This window comes from Heptranchias perlo, chromosome 22 (genome assembly GCF_035084215.1).
Source record: "Heptranchias perlo isolate sHepPer1 chromosome 22, sHepPer1.hap1, whole genome shotgun sequence".
Taxonomy (NCBI): Eukaryota; Metazoa; Chordata; class Chondrichthyes; order Hexanchiformes; family Hexanchidae; genus Heptranchias; species Heptranchias perlo.
The window spans coordinates 4400094-4422249 of NC_090346.1; the positions used below are offsets into that span (position 1 = coordinate 4400094).

The following is a 22156-nucleotide window of genomic DNA, read 5'->3' on the forward strand; positions in this document are numbered from 1 at the left end:
GGCCCCCTCCTCTTTTTTGTACCAATGGACCAGTCATTACAGTGTCATACTGCCCCTTCCCCCAAGCAGGGCTTCAAGCTGCAATGTCACAAATGAAACATCTTCCCAGTGGAATGGCTGATAGTGACTGGGGGATGGTTGGGGTTTGTGCTCGTGAATAAATACTTTCCTTTCTACAAAGTTCTCTTTGAAGGAAAACACAATGATACATTGGAAGTTGGAACCTTTGACTCATTAAAGTTATCTATGGTTTATCATTCTTAAATGTCCTTTCAAATAATTGCATTCTGCTTTCACATTGCCTGCCAAGGCAGTCATTTCTCTCGAAATCTGCTGACACCAGTGTCTTGAGGGAGAGACTGGGGTAAGACCACGCTGCAGAACTGATTGCTGTGAAGAACCTTCCTTCAGATTTATCAGCAGGTCAACTTGCACCATTATCAGAAGACAGCAGATACTGAAGTGAGTTATAACAGTGAAGTGAACCCTATGATTGTATAGAAACTCTCACAGTCTTTATAGTCAAACTTTTGTTTACTATCATGGAACGTTTTGGCATCAAACATAAAAATATTATTATCGAATTGTTCAGAACAAACTGGATCTGATCCTGGCTGTGTTCCTATTTATGAAGTATACATGCACACAGATTGATTCACTTCTCATTCAGCAATTAAGAGATAGGAATGGCGGCTTCTCAACAGCACAAATTGTGTCAGCTTGGCTCGGTTGGTAGCACTCTCACCTCTGAGCCAGAAAGTTGTGGGTTCAAGCTCCGCTGCAGGACTTGAAATCTAGGCTGAAACTTCAGTGCAGTGCTACTAAACTGAGGCCTTGTCTGCCTCTTCCGATGGATGTGAAAGGTTGTATGGTACTATTTGAAGAACACCAGGGAGTTCTCCCAGTGTCTTGGCCAAAATTCTTCTCAACCGATACTACCAAAAACAGATTAGCTGGGCATTTGCTGCCATGTTTGCTACACATGTGGCTTCCCATCAAAAGTGATTCATTGTTTTAAAGTACTTTGAGGATGTGATAAGGTGCTTTATAAATATTAGTTCTTTTTCCCTTTCACAGTGTCCTCATGTTTTAGGTCTAAGGCCTGATTGTTGTGTACTGGCATCATTTTGTAATTCATATAATCAAAATTCTGGCATCTAGCACATGTCCATAGTGTGAAAGGTGTCATATCTCAAAAACGCCACACCTCAGTGAGGCAAAAAACTTGATTGACTCAGGTAACACTCTCTGTTGAGACCACACTGGTAGGCTCACATAGCCCATTGACTGAATGTACAGCAATCAATTCACGAGGCAGATGAAGCCGCTTCCAATGGGCAACAAGCAAGCAATACAAAACCACCCAATCAAATTACTCATTTTATTTAAACCCAGTAATCTGGCACCAGCAATGACAATAAAACAAGTCAATCAAATAGTTCAAATAACGTCTTCACACTTTTTTGGTTGCCATTTTCCTCTTCACTCAGGTTAGTGTGTACAGCTAAGAATAACATTTATGGCATTAAAAAATGACATGATTCTGAAAAAAAATCACTAAACTTACACATGCAATCAATCATTTAATATTAAAAATTGCCTGCAACAAGTTTCCCCTGCATAGGCCTGCCCTTCTATCTGGGGCCTACGGCTTGATTTGGAAATTCTACCTGGGCCTTAAGTGCTGCAGATTCCCAGCTACTGTAACAGATTCTGTGTGTGTGAGAGATGCATTAAGGGAGTTGTAGCTTTCAGCCACTTCCTGTGGAACTACAGCACCCATGTGTCATGACAACCTGTGTCATATGATGGCCAGATGGAAGATTTACAAATAACGACTGTGAGATTCAGGCAGATGGAGGAAAATAATCGCGGTTTTATACAGTGTAAATAAATTAAATAAAAATTCTGAGTTTGGGTTGGGTATTTTTTGTGTCACTGAAGGGGCAGGGAAGGGGGAGGTGTAAACATTTGCTTTAGGGCCAGAAGGATGTGATGGTGATGAACTTTGCTGCTGACTGCAGACATTACTGCTGGAGTTAGCCAGTCAACTAGAGTTAGCCAGATCATGGTGAAAGACCATCTGTTGAAGGTATTTGTCATTGGAGACTCGGCAGTGGGAAGGTCCCGAGTGCAGTGCTACATTAATGAAAGCTTCAGCAAGAACTAATGAAAATAAGGGGGAGGAAAAATATACTTTATAATCAAGTAAATGAGAAAAAAAGGGAATGGTTCAAGGGAGGGACGAAAAAGCAAATAGATGATGTACTTGCATCTTAAGCAGATATTGTAAATACACTATTGGAGGTAGAACAAAAAAAGTGTTGTAATGTAATTAACTGTGAATAAGAGGATTTTAGAGAGAAAAAGCAAGGTTTTGTACAGTGATGGGTAAATGGAATTATAAATGTTACAGCTTTGAAATTCCTCGGGATGCGATCCCAGTGGTTAGAATGTATGTATATATACATATATATATATAGCATCCAAGTTTGCTGACGTTACAAAGCTAAGTGGCAAAGCAAGCTGTGAGGAGGACACAAAGAGTCTGCGAAGGGATATAGATAGATTAAATGAGTGAGCAAGAAGGTGGCAGATGGAATATAATGTGGGGAAATGTGAGGTTATTCACTTTGGTAGAAAGAATAGAAAAACAGAATATTGTTTAAATAGTGAGAAACTATTAAATGTTGGTGTTCATAGGGATTTGGGTGAAAGACAAAAAGTTAGCATGCAGGAACAGCAGGCAATTAGGAAAGCAAATGGTATGTTGGCCTTTACTGCAAGGGGGTTGGAGTACAAGAGTAAGAAAGTCTTACTACAGTTGTACAGAGTTTTAGTGAGATCTCACCTGGAGTACTGAATAAGTTTTGGTCTCCTTATCGAAGGAAGGATATACTTGCCTTGGAGGCGGTGCAACGAAGGTTCACTGGATTAATTTCTGGGATGAGAGGGTTGTCCTATGAAGAGAGGTTGAATAGAATGGGCCTATACTCTCTGGAGTTTAGAAGAATGAGAGGTGATCTCATTGAAACATATAAGATTATGAGAGGGCTTGACAGGGTAGATGCTGAGAGATTGTTTCCCCTGGCTGGAGAGTCTAGAACTAGGGGGCATAGTTGCAGGATAAGGGGCGGCCATTCAAGACTGAGATGAGGAGGAATTTCTTCACGCAGAGGGTTGTGGACCTTTGGAATTCTCTACCCCAGAGGGCTGTGGATGCTGAGTCATTGAATATATTCAACACTGAGATGGATAGATTTTTGGACTCTAGGGGAATCAAAGGAAATGGGGATCGGGCAGGAAAGTGGTGTAGAGGTCGAAGATCAGCCATGATCTGATTGAATGGTGGAGCAGGCTCGAGGGGCCGTATGGCCTACTCCTGCTCCTATTTCTTATGTTCTTATGTTCTTAATGTCCTGAGGAATTTGCAGGATAACTGGGAGGGCACCTCATTAGCATTGGGCAGGAGGTTGCAAGCATCACCGTGGATGCATTTATGGTGCTTGTCTACTCCATGCTCACAGTATCTTTGGTGTTTGCCTACTTGTGAGAGGTGGTGGCGAGGGGAGTTGCCAGATCCCCCCTCCCCTCGCCGGCCCCTGGATACGTTCCCTAATCAAGGAGGACAATCTAGAATTTTTTCTTTAAATCTCCTCTCTTATGGAGTCCAGGTTGATTTCCTGGCCTGGTCCCCACTGGTTCGGGGCCACGTAGGCCCTTGTGGAGGTTGGTATGTCTCCAATCACTCGGCTTACCGCCCTCCACTGATAACCAGGTCCCCATCCCAGAATAGGAAGTTCCCGCCCCTGTTATCACCCCGTGACCGTCATTTGCTTTGTATGGAGCAGGTGGAGGTTCTGCCCTTTATAATGCAACCCGGGCCATTCAGCCCCTCGAACCCATTCCGCCATTCAATTAGATCATGGCTGATCTGTATCTTAACTCCATCTACCCACCTTGGTTCTGTAATCCTTAAGACCCTTGTCTATAACAAAAATCTATCAAGCTCAGTTTTGAATTTTTCAATTGACCCCCAGTCTCAACAGCTTTTGGGGGAGAGAGTTCCAGATTTTCACTACCCTTTGTGTGAAGAAGTACTTCCTGACATCACCCCTGAATGACCCCTTTTTTCTGGACTTCCCAATCAGAGGAAATACTTTCTCTCTCTATCTACCCGATCAAATCCTTTAATCATCTTAAACATCTCATTTAGATCACCCCTTAATCTTCTATACTCAAGGGAATACAAGCCAAGTCCATGCAATCCGTCCTCATAATTTAACCCTTTTAGCTCTGGAATCATTCTAGTGAATCTGAGCTGCACCCCTTCCAAGGCCAATATATCCTTCCTGAGGTAAGGTGCCCAGAACTGAACACAGTATGGTGTCTAACCAGAGCTTTATATAACGGTAACATAACTTCCTCCCCTTTGTATTCTAGCACCCTTGAGGTAAAGGCCAACGTTCCATTAGCCTTTTTAATTATATTTTTTGAACCAATCCACTGGCTTTTAGTGATTTCTGTACTTGGACCCCTAAATCCTTCTGCTCCTCTGTTATTTTGCGTTTTAGAACCATAGAAAGGTTACAGCACGGAAGGAGGCCATTCGGCCCATTGAGTCCATGCTGGCTCTATGCAAGAGCAATCCAGCTAGTCCCACTCCCCCGCCCTATCCCCGTGGCCCTGCAATTTTTTTTCCTTTCAAGTACTTATCCAGTTCCCTTTTGAAGGCCATGATTGAATCTGCCTCCACCACCCCCTCGGGCAGTGCATTCCAGATTCTAACCACTCGCTGTGTAAAAAAAAGATTTTCCTCATGTCAACTTTGGTTCTTTTGCCAATCACCTTAAATCTAGGTCCTCTGGTTTTTGACCCTTCCGCCAATGGGAACAGTTTCTCTCTATCTACTCTGTCTAGACCCTTCATGATTTTAAATACCTCTATCAAATCTCCTCACAACCATCTCTGTTCCAAGGAGAACAACCCCAGCTTCTCCAGTCTATCCACGTAACTAAAGTCCCTCATCCCTGGAATCAGTCTAATAAATCTCTTCTGCACCCTCTCTAAGGCCTTCATATCTTTCCTAAAGTGCAGTGCCCATATCTAGACACAATACTCCAGTTGTGGCTGAACCAGTATTTTATAAAGGTTTATCATGACTTCCATCATGACTTTTGTACTCTATGCCTCTATTTATTATAGCCCAGGATCCCATATGCTTTTTTAACCGCTTTCTCAACCTGCCTTGCCAGCTTCAACGATTTGTGCACATATACCCCCAGATCTCTCTGTTCCTGTACCCCTTTTAGAGTTGTGCCCTCTAGTTTATATTGCCTCTCCTCATTCTTCCTACCGAAATGTATCACTTCGCATTTTTCTGCATTAAATTTCTCCTGCCACGTGTCCGCCCATTCCACCAGCCTGTCTATATCCTCTTGTAGTCTATCACTATCCTCCTCACTGTTTCCTACCCTTCCAAGTTTTGTGCCATCTGCAAATTTTGAAATTGTGCCCTTGTACACCCAAGTCCAAGTCATTAATATATATCAAGAAAAACAATGGTCCCAGCACCAACCCCTGAGGAACACCATTGTACACCTCCCTCCAGTCCGAAAAACAACCGTTCACCACTACTCTCCGTTTCCTGTCACTTAGCCAATTCTGTATCCATGTTGCTACTGCCCCCTTTATTCCATGGGCTGCAATCTTGATGACAAGCCTACCGTGCGGCATTTTATCAAACGCTTTTTGAAAGTCCATATACACCACATCAGCTGCACTGCCCTCATCTACCCTCTCTGTTACCTCATCAAAAAACTCTATCATGTTAGTTAAACATGATTTGCCTTTAACAAATCCTTTCTGGCTTTCCCTAATCAATCCACCCTCGTCCAAGTGACTGTTAACTCTGTCCTGGATTATTGTTTCTAAAAGTTTCCCCACCACTGAGGTTAAACGGACTGGCCTATAGTTGCTGGATTTATCCTTACATCCTTTTTTGAACAAGAGTGTAAGATTTTCAATTCTCCAGTCCTCTGGCACCATCCCCGTATCTAAGGACGATTGGAAGATTATGGCCAGTACCTCCGCAATTTCCACCCTTACTTCCCTCAGCAACCTAGGATGCATCCCATCTAGACCAGGTGACTTATCTACTTTAAGTACAGCTAGCCTTTCTAGTACCTCTTCTTTATCAATTTTTAGCTCATCCAGATGCGAAGTATTCATTTAGTACCTCGGCCATCCCCACTGCCTCCATGAGTAGATCTCCTTTAATGGTCCCTAATCAGCCCCACCCCTCCTCTTACTACCTGTTTACTGTTTACATCCTGTAGAAGACTTTTGGATTCCCTTTTATGTTGGCCGCCAGTCTATTCTCATACTCTCTCTTTGCCCCTCTTATTTCTTTTTCACTTCCCCTCTGAATTTTCTATATTCTGCCTGGTTCTCACTTGTGTTATCAACCTGACATCTGCCCCATTTCTCCGTTTCATCTTACTCACTATCTCTTTTGTCATCCAGGGAGCTCTGGCTTTAGTTGCCCTACCTTTCTCCCTCGTGGGAATGTGCCTAGACTGTACCCGAACCGTCTCCTCTTTAAAGGCTACCCAATGTTCAATTATAGTTTTGCCTGCCAATCTTTGATTCCAATTTATCTGGACCAGATCTGTTCTCATCCCATTGAAATTGGCCCTCCTCCAATTGAGTATTTTTATTTTACAGTGGTCCGTGTCCTTTTCCATAGCTATTCTAAACCTTATGATACTATGATCGCTGCTCCCTATATGTTCCCCCACTGACATTTGCTCCACTTGGCCCACCTCATTCCCTAGAACCAAGTCCAGCAATGCCTCCTTCCTTGTTGGGCTGGAAACGGACTGGTCAAGAAAGTTATCCTGAACACATTTCAAAAATTTCTCCCCCTCTTTGCCCCTTATATTATTATTGTTATTCCAGTCTATATTAGGGTAGTTGAAGTCCCAGTTATCACTACTCTATGGCTTTTGCACCTCTTTGTAATTTCCCAGCAAATTTGTTCCTCTATATTCTTCCCACTAGTTGGTGACCTATAGAATACACCCAGTAGTGTAATGGCACCTCTATTGTTTCTTAACTCTAACAAAATAGATTCTGTCCTTGACCCCTCCAGGACATCCTCTCTCTCCAATACTGCAATATTCTCTTTAATCAATTCTGCCACCACCCCCGCCCCTCCTTTCTTTCCTTCCCTATCTCTCCTGAACACCTTGTGTTAATATATATTTAGTACCCAATCCTGCCCTTTTTTGAACCAGGTCACAACATCGTATTCCATGTGGCTATTTGTTCCTGCAGCTCACCAACCTTGTTTACCACACTTTGTGCGTTTACACACATGCACTGCAAACAAGTCCTAGACTTTCTTGTACTCTCTCTTAGTCAGATCCCAACTAATACTGCACTATTACTTGCTCAAGTGCTATCTTTCTCCCCCGATCCTTTGTGCCCCTTGTTTCTCCTTTCCAACGCTACACCTTGGTACCCATCCCAAAACTAAATTTATTTAACACCCCCCCCCCCCCCACAGCACCTCCCCATGAGGACATTGGTTCCAGCTCCCCCAGAACTGATCCCAATGCCCCAGGAATCTAAAGCCCTCCCTCCTGCACCATCTCACCAGCCATGTATTCATCTGCTTTATCCTCCTATTTCTATACTCGTTAGCGTGTGGCACCGGGAGTAATCCGGAGATTACTACCTTTGAGGTCCTGCTTCTTAATCTCTTTCCTAACTCCTTAAAATCTGCCTGCAGGACCTCATCCCTCTTTCTACCTATGTCGTTGGTACCAATATGGACCACGACCTCTGGTTTTCCACCCTCCCCCTTCAGAATGTTCTGCAGCGGTTCAGTGACATCCTTGACCCTGGCACCAGGGAGGTAACATACCATCCTGCAATCATATCTGCGGCCGCAGAAATGCCTATCTGCTCCCCTAACTCTAGAATCCCCTATCACTATTGGTCTCCTGACCTTTCTCCTCCACCTCCACCCCCCTCCCCCCCACTGTACAGCTGAGCCACCCATGGTGCTATGGTCTTGGATCCGGCTGCACACCGCAGAGGAACCCTCTTCCTCACCAATATTCAGAACTGAATACTGGTTAGAGAGCGAGATGCACTCAGAGGACTCCTGCACTACCTGCCTGGTCCTCCTTGTCTGTCTGGCGGTCACCCATTTCCTCTCTGCCCGCACACTCCTAAGCTACAGGATGACCACCTCCTGAAACGTGCTATCCATGTAGCTCCCAGCCTTGCGGATACACTGCAGTGTTGCCAGCTGCTGCCTCAAGCTCCGAAACCAGGAGCTCGAGCTCCTCCAGCTGACGACACTTCCTGCACCTGTGGTTGTCCAGGACACGGGAAGCGTCCTGGAGTTCCCACATGGTACAGGCCATGCATTCGATGGGTGTGAGCTGCCCTGCCATGCCTTAATTTATTAGATTGTTTACTAAACTTAATAAAAATAAATTAAGCCTTAAAAAAAAGGTTTTTATATATTCTTATTCTAATTTTCATAATAGTTTAGCTCCCAGACCATTCCATTTCTTCTGAGGGTAAGCAAGCCAGATTCTTATAAAATTTCAGCACCAATACTCCTCCGTTGATAGGGGAATAGAATTCACTGCTGCTTGGGGCCAACAGGGTCAGTTGTCCTTACAACGAGGCAATCTGTTCAGTGGTAGAAAGCAAAAACAGAACAAGCTCAAAATACAGAACAGACCAATTCACATCTGTGGAGAGAACAGGCAACATACACATTTTGTGTATGTGCCGAAAACATAGACTGTCTGGGGCTGGGGGGGGGGGGGGAATTGGCCTCTCCACAGATGCTGATTGCCAGCTTGTTCTGAATCCTTTTACTGGATTTAGCTAAGGAACGATGAATCTCATCACAGATATGATCAATGCAGCGGTCATTTGTTGACAGGCCACAACAACAAAACATTATCATTCTAGGTTTTCTATGTTTCTATGCTTCATTCCTCTAGATCAGCTCCAATATCATAGAGCACGGCATTTCAGGGACAATTTTGTCTCCAGTTGAAATTTTCATTCACTTCAAAAGCCAAACAGAGAATGCTTAATTAATCATAAATCAATTCAAATTTGATAACTGGTTCCAACCACTCAGTGAGTTCATGTTAGTTAAAATGAAGATAGGAACAGGAGTAGGCCATTCAGCCCCTCGAGCCTGCTCTGCCATTCAATCAGATCATGGCTGATCTGCACCTCAATTCCATTTAGCCGCCTAGCTCTACATCCCTTGATATTGGCCTTGGAGGGAGTGCAGCGTTGGTTTACTAGAATGATACCCGGACTTCAAGGGTTAAGTTACGAGGAAAGATTACACGCATTGGAGTTGTATTCTCTAGAGTTTTGAAGTTTAAGGGGTGATCTGATCGAAGTTTATAAGATATTAAGGGGAACGGATAGGGTGGATAGAGAGAAACTATTTCTGCTGGTTGGGGATTCTAGGAGTAGGGGGCACAGTCTAAAAATTAGAGCCAGACCTTTCAGGAGTGAGATTAGAAAACATTTCTACACACAAAGGGTGGTAGAAGTTTGGAACTCTCTTCTGCAAACGGCAATTGATACCAGCTCAATAGCTAAATTTAAATCTGAGATAGATAGCTTTTTGGCAACCAAAGGTATTAAGGGATATGGGCCAAAGGCAGGTATATGGAGTTAGATCACGGATCAGCCATGATCTTATCAAATGGCGGAGCAGGCACGAGGGGCTGAATGGCCTACTCCTGTTCCTATGTTCCTATACCCTTACCTAACAAAAATCTAATGATCTCAGTCTCAAAAAGCTGCAATTGTCCCACCATCCATAGCCTTTTGGCGGAGAGAATTCCAGATTTCTATTACCTTTTGTGTGAAAAAATGATTCCCGATTTCCCTCCTAAATGGCCTGGCTCTAATTTTAAGATTATGTACCCTCGTTCTTGATTCCCCCACCAGAGGAAATAATTTCTCTGTACCTACTAACATTTTAAATACCTCGATCAGATCACCACTCAACTGTCTATCTTCAAGGGAATGACACGTCTCCCCTTCAAGTAAGTGGTCACAGGAGCATCTTTAATCAATAATATGAATAACTGGGCACACCGAGGCATCAATCAAATTCACAACTCCAATCACTGCAGCAAAAGAGCATCCATCCATGGGAAAGTTTAACCACAAAATAGTCTCTGCACTTCAAAAATAATTCATTGTGTGAAATGCTTTGCAACATTTTGATGTAGTAAGGCATTATAAAAATACAAGTATTATTATTCTCTTATGAAGTAAATATTATTAGCTCCAGAATACTTGCGTATTTAGTTCTGGATCTAGCCATGACTATGCTTATTTATCTTACTTCTTGGAATATTGTTATATACGGACTCGACGGGCCTAATGGCCTCCTTCCGTGCTGTAACCTTTCTATGATTCTATGATCCTATACCAGATATATGGAAATCATTCTTGAAGTATAGAGTTTTTTTTCATTTGTCCTTATGATGGAAGCAAGGCAGCAAGGCAGCATTTATTGCCCATCCTGAGCTGCCCTGAGAAGGTGGTGGTAGGATAGTGATTGTGTTTACAACAAGCTTGCTCGGCCACTTCAGAGTGGCTTTAGAGACAATGGGGGTCATTTTCAACTTTGCCTGAGCGGTAACCTGGCAGAGCTGATTTCCAGTCCCCCCTCCCCCATTGTAGGCCTGCCAATTTCAATGGAACAAAAATCAGGTGGGTTTTAGAATGGGCGGGCGATTCGCTCCACCAGGTTATGGGGTTAAAAATTACCCCCAATCGCATAGCATAGGACTGGAGTCAAATGCAATTCAGACCAAGTAGAGCTGGCCGATTTCCTTCCCTGAAGGATGTTAGTGAGCACTTTTTATTAAAATAAATGTCGCAGGATTCAATATTAGCCCTGTAGAACTTTAAGTATTGATAAAAGGTAAGTTTTGTGCAATGGCAGTTTTACATTTAGTCCAAACTGTGTAAATATTTGCATGTAACATTACCATTATGAAAAAGACTCCTGGCTTTTTCGGTCTTGTCAATTCACAAGCGAAAGAAAAAACTCGAAGTTTTGAAAACATTAACTTCACTCAAGTCAAACGTAACATGTCCTGACACTGGTAGTTAATATAATTAGGTTTTGCTTTCTGAAAATAACCTTAAAACCTACACTAGGCTAGTCGGAAGTTCCAAGCCTATTCCTTTCACATTTTTATTATTAGTACCTGTCCTCTGTAGCAAGCAGTTTACTTTGTGCGTTGTATGAAGTGATAAGTCTTCTTTCCTGAAGCAATAATCTTTAGTCTTGATTACGGGTTTGTACAATATGGAGACAAGACAGTCAAAACCTTCAGCTGCTTTTGAACGTGGAAAGATAATAAGAATATTTTTCATCGTAAAATTTTTTTTTGCAATTCATTTTAAAAATATGATGCCTTGGGAATATACAGGATACCAGAGGGAAGACTGAGTGCCTTTGAATTGCTTATTCATTCTGCTGTATCTGTTTTTCTTTTGACAAGCTAATGGTATCTGCGGGCACAACCGAAAAGAGTCTAAAATTACTTTGAAAGCCAATATCTGAATTTTCATGGGCTACCTCCAACCGGTATGTGATCACCAGTTCTTCAGCCTCTCCCCTGAGGGTTCTATTTTTTGTGAATCTAATTGCACTCTCCAGATTTGCTGCTCATACATCTGAGCTCTGACGATTACAATGTTGCATTATTATTAATATTATTATAATACCCCAGGGATCCAGTCTATTCCAATCAGTAAATAACAGATAACAAAGGGCTTGGGTCTGCAAACATATTGATACATTTATGGAAACTGTCCTGGAAAATGCAATTTACTAGAAAAGAAAGATCATATTTTCTTCGTGTATATTTCTCATATAATTTTCCCCACCCCCCACTTACACACTCCAGTTACCCTGGATTTTTTACCCCCAATTTTAACCCACCCCGTGCCTGACGAGAAAGGGGCGCACGGGGGTTTAAAATAGTTGCAGCAACCTACTCACTCATTCCTCGCGCCACCCGCCATTTTAGCAGGCACGTTCTGGCCAGCCAGCGAGGCCCTCGCACCAGGTGGACAAAGCCACCATGATATTGAGCACCGACCTCATTAACATCAGGTGGATGAGCTACAGAGTGTCAAACTGGCTCGCTGGATTGAGGCTTCCCAATATTGATCCTCCCCGGCCGCCAGTAAGAGAGGTTGTGATCACAGAGGGTGAGAGTCCCGGTGTGGCAGTGGGCCAGATTGTTTTTGTGGGACCCAGAGGAACACTCCTGGCTCCTCCGGGTCCCACACAAATAACTTCAAACTTACCTTGACCGGGTCTCTTCGGCTCCAGCTGGTACTGGTCGGAGTGTGCACAACTCATGCACCAACCAATTCCGACGTAAAATAGCAATCGGGGGCCTAGGACTGCAATTTGCACAGTAAAAGGGGCCTACCACCTGAGGCATGTGAGTACCCAGCTGCAGGCCCCTTTCAAAAAGACGCCGCTCTCTTCCTCGGTGTTAACAGGGCAGTAAGGCCGCCCGCCCCATTTTGTGGCTGTTACCACCCCGTTAACACCAGGCAATAGAAGTGAAAGTTGACCCTAGAGAGAGATGCACTGAAGGATCAGAGATGGCAGACTTAAAGGACAGATAGATTTCTGTTGAATTTCTAGGGCGTTGCTTTCTGGAATGCAGAGGATTGGTGGTTAATGAAAATTATAAACCTGCAAAAGTGATAATTGGGTAATTAGATGCTGTAATATTTAAGATAGGGAGTGTACCAATTTTTGATACATCATGTGAAGAAAAGCACCAGTACAGATATGATGGGCCAAATGGCCTGTTTCTGTACTGGAACATTCTACGATTCCATGTTGTGAGCTTGAATGGATGAACATTCTCATGTCCTATATGTAGTGGTATTATGCTTTTTTCATATAGATCAGTTGTACAATTTCTGAAATCATGGAAGAGTGCCAAAAAAAATCCGGTTTCTTGTTTAAGTATATAAATCTTCCCTGTGAGCTAGTCATTATTCACCAGATGATTGAAAGTGAAGAGTATTAATATTTTTTAAAGTTTCAACTGTTTGGTTTCATTTATAGACACACATACACACATTAAATAAGGCTGAGAATAAGGAAGCCTACAGCTGTTACTGAGTCAGATAATTAACACATCACAATGTAGTTACAATTGGGAAAATTCATGGTAATTGCATCATTTATTTTTCTTATTGTGAACTGGTTTGTGCTGCGACACAGAGATCCATATATTTGCTTTCAGTCCTCCTCTCCTTCTGATCTTTGCCATGTGGCCAGCTCCAGATACTGATCCAATTAACTGGAATCAGAAAATGAATCTCACGGTGATGTTACAAGCTTTGCAATTAATCTCACATTACTATAATTTATAGCAGCTTCCTTCCTGACATTTAGTTGGTGATCCAGCTGACATTGTGTGACATACAATTTTTACAAAGTATGAATAACTTAACTTGCTTAGAAAACAGCCTCAAATTCTTTAATGGATGTTTTTAATTCCTTATACACAGCACATTTTCTTTTTTCTTTTCAAATGTATTTTTTATATCCCTCACTTTGGTTACTTTCCTTCCTCTTTAAATCTCCTGTTCCCCATATTATTCTTCCAGTTGATCATGCCTTTGAATCCTTGGACTGCCTGCCACAGTTGGGATGAGTTTTATCAGCTCCAGTCTGGACTCCTAAGTGAACTGTTTTTTAGCTGCGTTGCCTCCATTTTCACCTCGTAGCCCCATCATGCACAGGTGGCTTGCCCCAGGCTTCCGACATTGCAGCTAAATAAGAACGGCCTAGGCTTCCACTGCTTCCAATTATCCCACTCTCACTGTCGGAAAAAGCTCAACCGCCACTCGCCAGCTCCCACTGAGAGCTTAGCTGAGGTCAGAACTTCCCGTGTGGGGAATTTCAGTTACAAAGCTACATCCTAGGATCCCATTACTGTGCAAAGACACAGTTCTGGGCCACCTGTTACCACTGGGATTTTCTAAAGCTATATCCTGCAAACACTAGGGTCAATTACTACTCTTTCTTCATCAACCCAATAATTAAAACTAATGTGGTTGCTGATTGACTTGCCAATCTCAGTCATTAGAAAAGACTCTCATTTTGGCCTAATTTATTTTGATGTAAGCCGCTCTTAATAATTACCCCAGCTACATTTCTTTAAAGTGGGTTTGCACTTCTAATCATAAATCTCGCTCCTCATATTTCTTCATTGTTGACAGCCTTGCTACTGACAAGAGGGACGCTTGCTATAGGCTATATGGCACTCCTGGCTGAATAACAACGTGGAGGCATCACATTTACAAGATGGTTCACTTAGTCACCCGGATAGGAGCTGATAAAACTCATCCCAACCGTGGCAGGCAGCCCAGGGATACAATGACATGATGGACTGGTGGGAATCCAATCCTGCAATTACTATGTAACCAGATCCCTTTACATGACATTTGCAACTACACAAATAGTAAGCTCAGTACCTTTGGCTGAAATACAGCACTCATAGCAGATATTTTAGTCACAGGGTTTCCTCCATTTCTCTGTGTATGGGCTTTCCTATCATCATTGCTGAGAGCTGAACTTGACACTCACCCACAGTGGCATGTAAAGCAAGTACAACTGGAGTTATACTGCCACTTATACTGTGATTAGTGTGCTTGTGTGGATTGGGTGGACTCACTGGGTTAAATCCACTAAACAACATTAGACAGTACTTATCAGCGCCTTGCATAAATATGTACACCTTCGACCTTTGAGCAATGTATGACTATAGTGAATCAACTAAAGTTACCTGACTGAGGAACCGTTAGCAATCTAGTTCGTTTCAAAAGCTTTTAATGTATCTGGCAAGATGTTAGTATATAAGGTAAAGGTAGGGTCACAAATAGAGCTCAAAGTAAACCATCTTAAACTAGACTTGGTTTGTCATGTTCTACAAATAGCATATAAATGAGAGTAAATTTACTGATCACATGCTCCCATAACCCTATAATTGCATAACTGACTTATTGTTAGTGATTGGATTGAAAAGTTAATATGGCCTGCCTAGCAGGACAAGATCTAAGTTTAAAGTATTAATAGCTGAAATGTAGAATTAAAACCCCAAGAGATCACAACATGGCATTTTAGATTTGAAAGTAAGACTAAGATTTTCAACATTTGATGGTTTGAAATTGTGCCTGGACGATTTTAGTGAAGGGTGGGGGTGGGGGGGGTGATTTTAACCCTACCTGCTCGGTGCAAACTGGGTGGGTGGGCAGTTAAAATGCTTCAGGTTACTTACCCTTCGGAAGGCCGCCTGAATACTGCCATTTCCAATTTTAAGCGAGGCTTTTAGACAGGCATCTAAGCTACCTGCCCAAAGCTGGCAGGGTCCTAATTCACATATGCTAATCAGGGTTTGATGATGTCGCTTGGCCCCGACTGGTTTTAACTTCGGCCTGTGCAGGTAAACTGATGTATCTTTCCCACCAGGTGAAGAGACCCTCCGGTTAAGTTTTATTTTAATGTTCCTTTGTGGGGCCAGGAGGAGCAGGAGTGTTCCTTTGAGCCCCACAAGGAAAATTTAGGCCTCCTCTGCCCCAGACTCCCACTCCCACTCACCCACCCCCACCCCCACCTCCACCTCCCAACTGTGAGAACCCCTGGAACCCACTTTCCTACACGAACCTGAGAGTTGGAGGCCAGAAACTGCTTCCTGTCCACCTAGAGCTGAAAATTCAATGGACCCTAGTTTCAGTGACATGCTCTGCTAACATGGAATGTTTTTCCACAGGCACTAATTGAGGTAGAGACCATTGCATCTTTTAAGGAAAAATTTAATAAATATTTAAAGCAGAGGAAAATACAAGGCTATGGGGAGAGACCGAGGAATAATGGGATTGGTTTTGAATTGCTCTACCGAAGACCCGATACAGGTATGGTGGGTCGAATGGCCTCCTTATCTGCTGTAAACCTCTACTGGCTCTTGGAGCATGGTAACACTTTCTACACTCTAACTATTTTACTTCCAGATTATATTGTGAGAGGACTATCCAGGGTATATTGAACAGTTATTTGCTTGTATCTTTGCTAATGCAAAGAAGCCCATCCTTTGCTCACAAGTAAGATAACTAGATTGAACTAATAAATTATTTTAGTCGCTGTGCTGTTTTTATCTCCTTTGAACTCTCATCTGCCTTTCTCGTTAGTTGTGAATATACACCGTCCGTTCAGATTAAGAGAATAACAAAGGAATCACTTTTGGTGGTGTTTGCTTGATTAAAAGGAACATCTGCTGTTGCATTAGACGGAAAATCAGTTCTTCACTGACTGAGAAAAGAACTAGTCAAACTCACCCCACCCACTGTAAATTGATCTTGAGAACCCTTATTTAAAATAATGACAATGATGGCATAGCTCTAGCATAGTACTATTGTACCAGAGTAATCCACTTGGCTTCAGGTCTACAATTGCAAGAATAAGGCAAACACTGTCTGAATTTACTATAAAGCCTGGCACTGAAACAGTTAAAATCCCATCAAGGCACTTGATTGCTACCTTCTTCACAGCTTGGAAATTTTAGGCCCCACTGAAAGTTAAGTAATTTTGGACATCTAGGAAAAAAAATGAAATTGTGAGAATCTAGGTTATTTATAATGTAAAATTATACAATAATAAAATGTTAATAGCAGAAAATTTCTTTCCTTTGACATTACCCTGACCATCTGTTTATTTTATCTTCTATTTTATTAATTGACAGTGACAAAAAAGTAAGAATACTTTTGAATCCCCTCCCTGCCATTTAATGAAAGAAATATTGAGATTGAATCGTCCTACATAATCGCAGAGTGTTTTCCCCAAAGAAGAAAATCAGTTAAGAAGAATCCGACCATAAGACTTTAGAGAAGAGTATGTAAAATATTAAGCCTGTAATATAAAAGCAATTACAACACTTTACCTTCATAACTTCAGGATCCTTGGATTCCCTAACTATGTTATCCGATTGAAGATTTTCATTACCCAGATGGATTACGTGGATAGGTTGTGAGAACCTAGGTGTGAGCAATGCGATAATTAGCAGGCCCATCATAAATCCGCAGGCAAGACCTAGGCAGAGGCCAGAAAAGAACGATGGCAACGGTAATACAAAATAGCTGTAGGCGAGAGTGGCAAAACACATTAGAGTTTTACTTGGCACTTTTGGAGAAGGCTGTAGTGGAGTCAGGGATCTACTGGAGTAGGAGAATGTTGGTTCTTGTCTGCACAATGTGCTGTCTTCGCTAGGCTCTGCTTCTACAATCTGTAGCACATCTCCATACGAGCAGATCTTATACTTTGTGCTGTTGCTGTCCCCACATCTCTGCGTAGAGGACAGACATTGTTTCTTCTGTTTTCTTTTTGCATGTTTTCCAGGAGATGTCTCCGTATTAGATGATCTATCACTCTCCCTCCTTTCTGCTTTAAGTATCTCCATTCTGAACTTCTCAAACCCAGACCGTATGTTCTTACTACCTGTATCGTTGCTGCAGTCATCGGACCCCAGGAGAAAGAAGGAATCGGTGCCGAAGGTATTTGATTGCGATGCTCTGGATTTGGGGCTTCCACTACTTTCATCTCCAATTATCTTGCTAAGCATATTCAAAGGTTCTTGCATAGCCTCTGAGAACTTCCTTTTCGTATCTTCCAGTTTGGCTTCTACTTCAGGAACTTTGAAAAAACTAATTTTGCTCTCTGAGGGTGAAAGAAGAGGTGATGGTGGAGCCGTTTTTGAATCTCCATTTCTTCCCTTGGGCTGAGTTAACTGCCGCCAAAGGTATAGGTTTAGCTTTGAGTCTGATTTTGACTGCGTAACTTCTGGCTCGTGGCGTGAAATTTCAGTGGAAATAGACTTAACCAGGTTTAGTAAAGGCTTTGTTCTCAGGGAAGATGTATCTCTAGATTCAATTTCTGTGGACAGAGATTTAACTAGGCTAATCAAAGGTGTTGATTCTGAAGAACTGCAAGAGTTTGTTGACGATGGTATTGGAGAAGATATAGTTGGAAAAAAGAATTCACCTAAAAATCCAGAAACAGAAGGGGAGGAAGGCAAGGATGTAGCTGGCAAGGGTAAGTTTAAGTATTCCTCGGACTGGGGAAGATTCTGCTCTGCTATCCCTTCCTTATCCACTGTCATAGTTACTCCCTCATCCTCTCTAGACATCGAAAAGGTCAGTTCATTTTCTTCTAAATTCTCCCAGTCCTTACTGTTTGCCGGAGACGTTAAATGGATGACTATACCTTTGCCCTGAGAAATAATAGGCTGCTCATGCTGTTCGTGCAGCTTTTCTTGTACTTTGGGAGCTGATGGAGAGCAGGAAGGGTTTGACAGCTCCTGTTCCTCATTTCTGAAATCTGCCATCATTTACGGCCTGTAGATTGAACAATCTTTCTGCAAAAGAAAATGCAAAGCCCATTATAATCACTCACTTTAATCTGCAGAAACTTCAGAAGTAAGACTTTTGTGTCACATGCCTACATATTAATTACTATCCCACGGTGGCATGTGGTTAATTCTCAAAATACAGTTGTTAATTGGGCATTTTTTGATTTACAGGCTTCAATATCAAAACTGTACATTTGAATTTATGAAAAACAATATTATTGTAAAGATTGTCGTGGGCTTGCATTCAATTATCAATCAAAATTGATTCATTTGAAATTTCTGCTGTGAACGATTTATTCCTTTAACAGTCTGGATAATTAAAGTTTCATTTCTTTGTCACTCTACTAATTTCACCCTCAGTCTCTACACTCAGTCCCAGAAACATCGAAAAAGTGAGGTGAATGTTCACATCCCCTGAAAATCGAGGGTATCTTAACTCCAGGGCTTCATTTAAATGCGGCAGGTCCACTGTCCGCCTGGAACAGTTAAGAAGAGGGTGCAGAGCAGCTGCCAGCAGGGAAAGATCAAGAATCCGTTAGCCACCCGCCAGCTTGCAGGTAAGTGGTGGTTAGGGGGTTTCGGGAGGGTCTTGTGGGAGGTAAGGGGGGGAGTCCCGGACAGGGGAGGCTGCAATTTTCCTTGTGGGGCCTGGAGGAACACTCCTGCTCTTTCTGGCTGGATAAAGGTAAGTTTTACACAAACGCGGAGGGCCTCTTTGTCCTTCATGTCGGATGCTGACCTGCTTCAGCCTGGTGAGAGAGCCGCAGCGGCTTCCCCGCTCAAGCCCCAGTTAAAATCTCATCAGGATCCTATTGGCGTCATAAGACCCAGATTAGCATTTATGCATGATGATCTCGCCCGAGTCCAATGGGCACCTCATCCGCCACCAAAACCAACTGCGCCAAAATCGGAGATTGATGGGAACAGAGCGGGGAAATGGAGCCCCTCCATTTTAACTGCTCACCTGTTCTGTTTTCGTCGTGTGGAGACAGTTAAAACTCCCCCTATGATTTTTCATAAACAACTCAAGCTTATGTAACTGAGTGTATTTTACAAAACCACCTGATAATTCTCTACAAGAGACTTGGTATCAAAAAGCTTGTTGGGGTAGTTTTATGTCCCCTTACCACATAATGGAAATCTGCAGTTGAAGATAGCTCAATGAACTTTTATCCTTAGGTTCTTACAAAACAGCTTGTTGAGAACTGTGGTAACTAAAAATATCTTTATAGGACCAAGCTATGGCAATTAGGGATGGGCAATAAATGCTGGCCATGCCAGCGACGCCACATCCCACGAACAAATTTTAAAAATCTTTTTTAACTGGAGGTGGTGTAGGGAGGATGATTCACAAGTCAAATTTGGCATCAAAAATTAAAACCATAGAAACAAACCAAATAAAGAAAGAAAGCACTTGCATTAATATAACACCGTTCATGACCTCAGGACATCCCAAGTACTTTACAGCTAATGAAGTACTTTTGAAGTGTAGTCACTGATGTGATGTAGGAAACATGGCAGCCGATTTGGTCCCACAAACAGCAGTGTGATATTGACCAGATAATCTGCTTTAGTGATGTTGGTTAAGGGATACATATTGGCCAGGACACCGGGGAGAACGCCCTTGCTTTTCATGTAAATAGTGCCATTGGATATATCCACCTGAAAGGGCGGATGGGGCCTGGGTTTAACGTCTCATCCGAAAGATGGCACCACCGACAGTGCTGCACTCCCTCGGTACTGCACTGGTGTGCCAGCCTAGATTTTCTGCTCAAGCCTCTGGAGCGGGAATTGTACCCACAACCTTCTGACTCAGAGAGCTACCACTGAGCCACAGCTGTTGCTTGGTCAATTACCCAATAAAAGTCCCAATCAATTATTCCCACAGGCAAATTTGGATAATTGAAATGTTCCACTTGCCACTTTTGAAAGTGTAAAGGAAGTATATTGAAACAAATCACCAGTTGAGGGGCTACCTTACAGAACCGAGGAGACAGTTGTTTGAGTAAAGAGATGGAAAGTACTTTATTGTGATTACATTAGACAGAAACCTTTGTGAAGTGCTGGTGTTGAGTTTTGTACCTCACACACCAATCAGGAGTGGCTGTTTTATTCCAGTATCTGTCCCTGCTGTGCGTTGCTGTTGGTTTGTGGAGAAAGCAGCAGAATTTAGCGGGGACAGGTTAACAATTAATATGCCTCCCAATCAGCATGCACGTAGAGAAAGCAAATGGCACTCTGCAGTTATTGGACACATACTGTGAGCATCCACTGCCTGCCATCAGTGAAGTGCGGCAGCTTCACATCTGCTCTTGTAAATAGTATTTCTGATAACTTGTTGAAGCCCCATTTAATAATAATGATGGGAAAAAAATCAAAATGTGTTACTTCAGAGGATGAAACACCATGTGCTTGACCAATTAAAAATGAAATTAGCATAATGACAATGATAAGAATTCATAGAATTGTAGAAATTACAGCACAGAAGGAGCTTGTTGGGCACATTTTGCCTTTCATCTGGTGCTATCTACTCTAATTCCATTTCCCTGATTTTTCTTTATATCCTTTTATATTCTTCCTTATCAACTACTTATCCAATTCTCTTTTAAATGATGTTAGTCTCTCGGTCTCAATGGGCACTAGTAATAAAACATTCCACATTCTAATAGGCTTTTATGTGGAAAATAACAGTAACATCCCCCTTTGTGCTTCGAGAGATAATCCTGAGTTTATGTCCCCTTGTTCCAATTCGTCAACCAGTGGAAACAATCATTCACTATTTACCCACTCAAAACTCGTCATTATTTTGAAAACCTCCATCTCATGGAGCTGAGGTACAGATCAGCCATGATCTAATTGAATGGCCTCCTCCTGTTCCTATGTTCATATTTTCCCCCTTAACCTTCTCTGTTTCAATGAAAAAGCCCTGGTTTTTTGAGCTTATCTTTACAACTATAAACTCTCATTCCTGGCATCATCCCAGTGAATCTTCATCCTAACCCTTTCCATGGGGAGCCCAGAATTGCATGCTATACTGTGGTCTAACCAATGTCTAGTACAAATTCAACATCACCAACTTGCTTTTCTATTTGCTGTCCCTTGTACAAATCCAAAATCCCATTTTCCCTTTTTATGTCCTTTCCTACCAGCATTCCCGCACTTATAAAGCTATGTACCTACACCCTTAGATCTCTCATTCCTCCACTCTACTATGTGTAATAGAAAACAAATATTAAGCTTGTTTTAAAAAAAAATTCAAAAGGAGCAAGAAATGTTCAGACTAATTATTAGGCAGTGACTCCCTGTTTGAAACTGTGGATTTTGAGAATTAGTACTAAGATGCCAAAGGGCAGGTCACAGATTGCCCATAGTCTATCAAGTCCTCCAGCAACCCTTGTTCACTAAGTGATGGCTAACTGTATCTAGGTTTCTGGGAAAGAGTTTCACAGGCAGGAGAATCTGTGTGAAACTTTGCTATTGGTTTTCTGTGCCGATTTTGGGGATTGGTACAGAACGTTGATGCGCACTGTAATCGTTTTTGTGTTCCCGCCTTTAGTATAAAGGTTTGGCTTAGATGCCAACAAGTGCTTCTCTGATCATAATTGTGTAGAAAGTCTGGCCACATCTCTCCGTTGTTG

General features: G+C 42.3%; 1 protein-coding gene across 3 annotated transcripts in view; it reads right to left on the reverse strand.

Annotated features, from left to right (window-relative positions):
* tex2l (testis expressed 2, like) overlaps nt 1–22156 on the reverse strand; it is a 104177-nt gene that overhangs the window by 47533 nt on the left and 34488 nt on the right. For all 3 annotated transcript variants that reach the window (XM_068002843.1, XM_068002844.1, XM_068002845.1), the window contains one exon: nt 17055–18524. In XM_068002843.1, coding sequence (XP_067858944.1) covers nt 17055–18497 — 1443 coding nt within the window. In that variant the 5' untranslated portion in view covers nt 18498–18524. The remainder of the gene's footprint in view (nt 1–17054; nt 18525–22156) is intronic.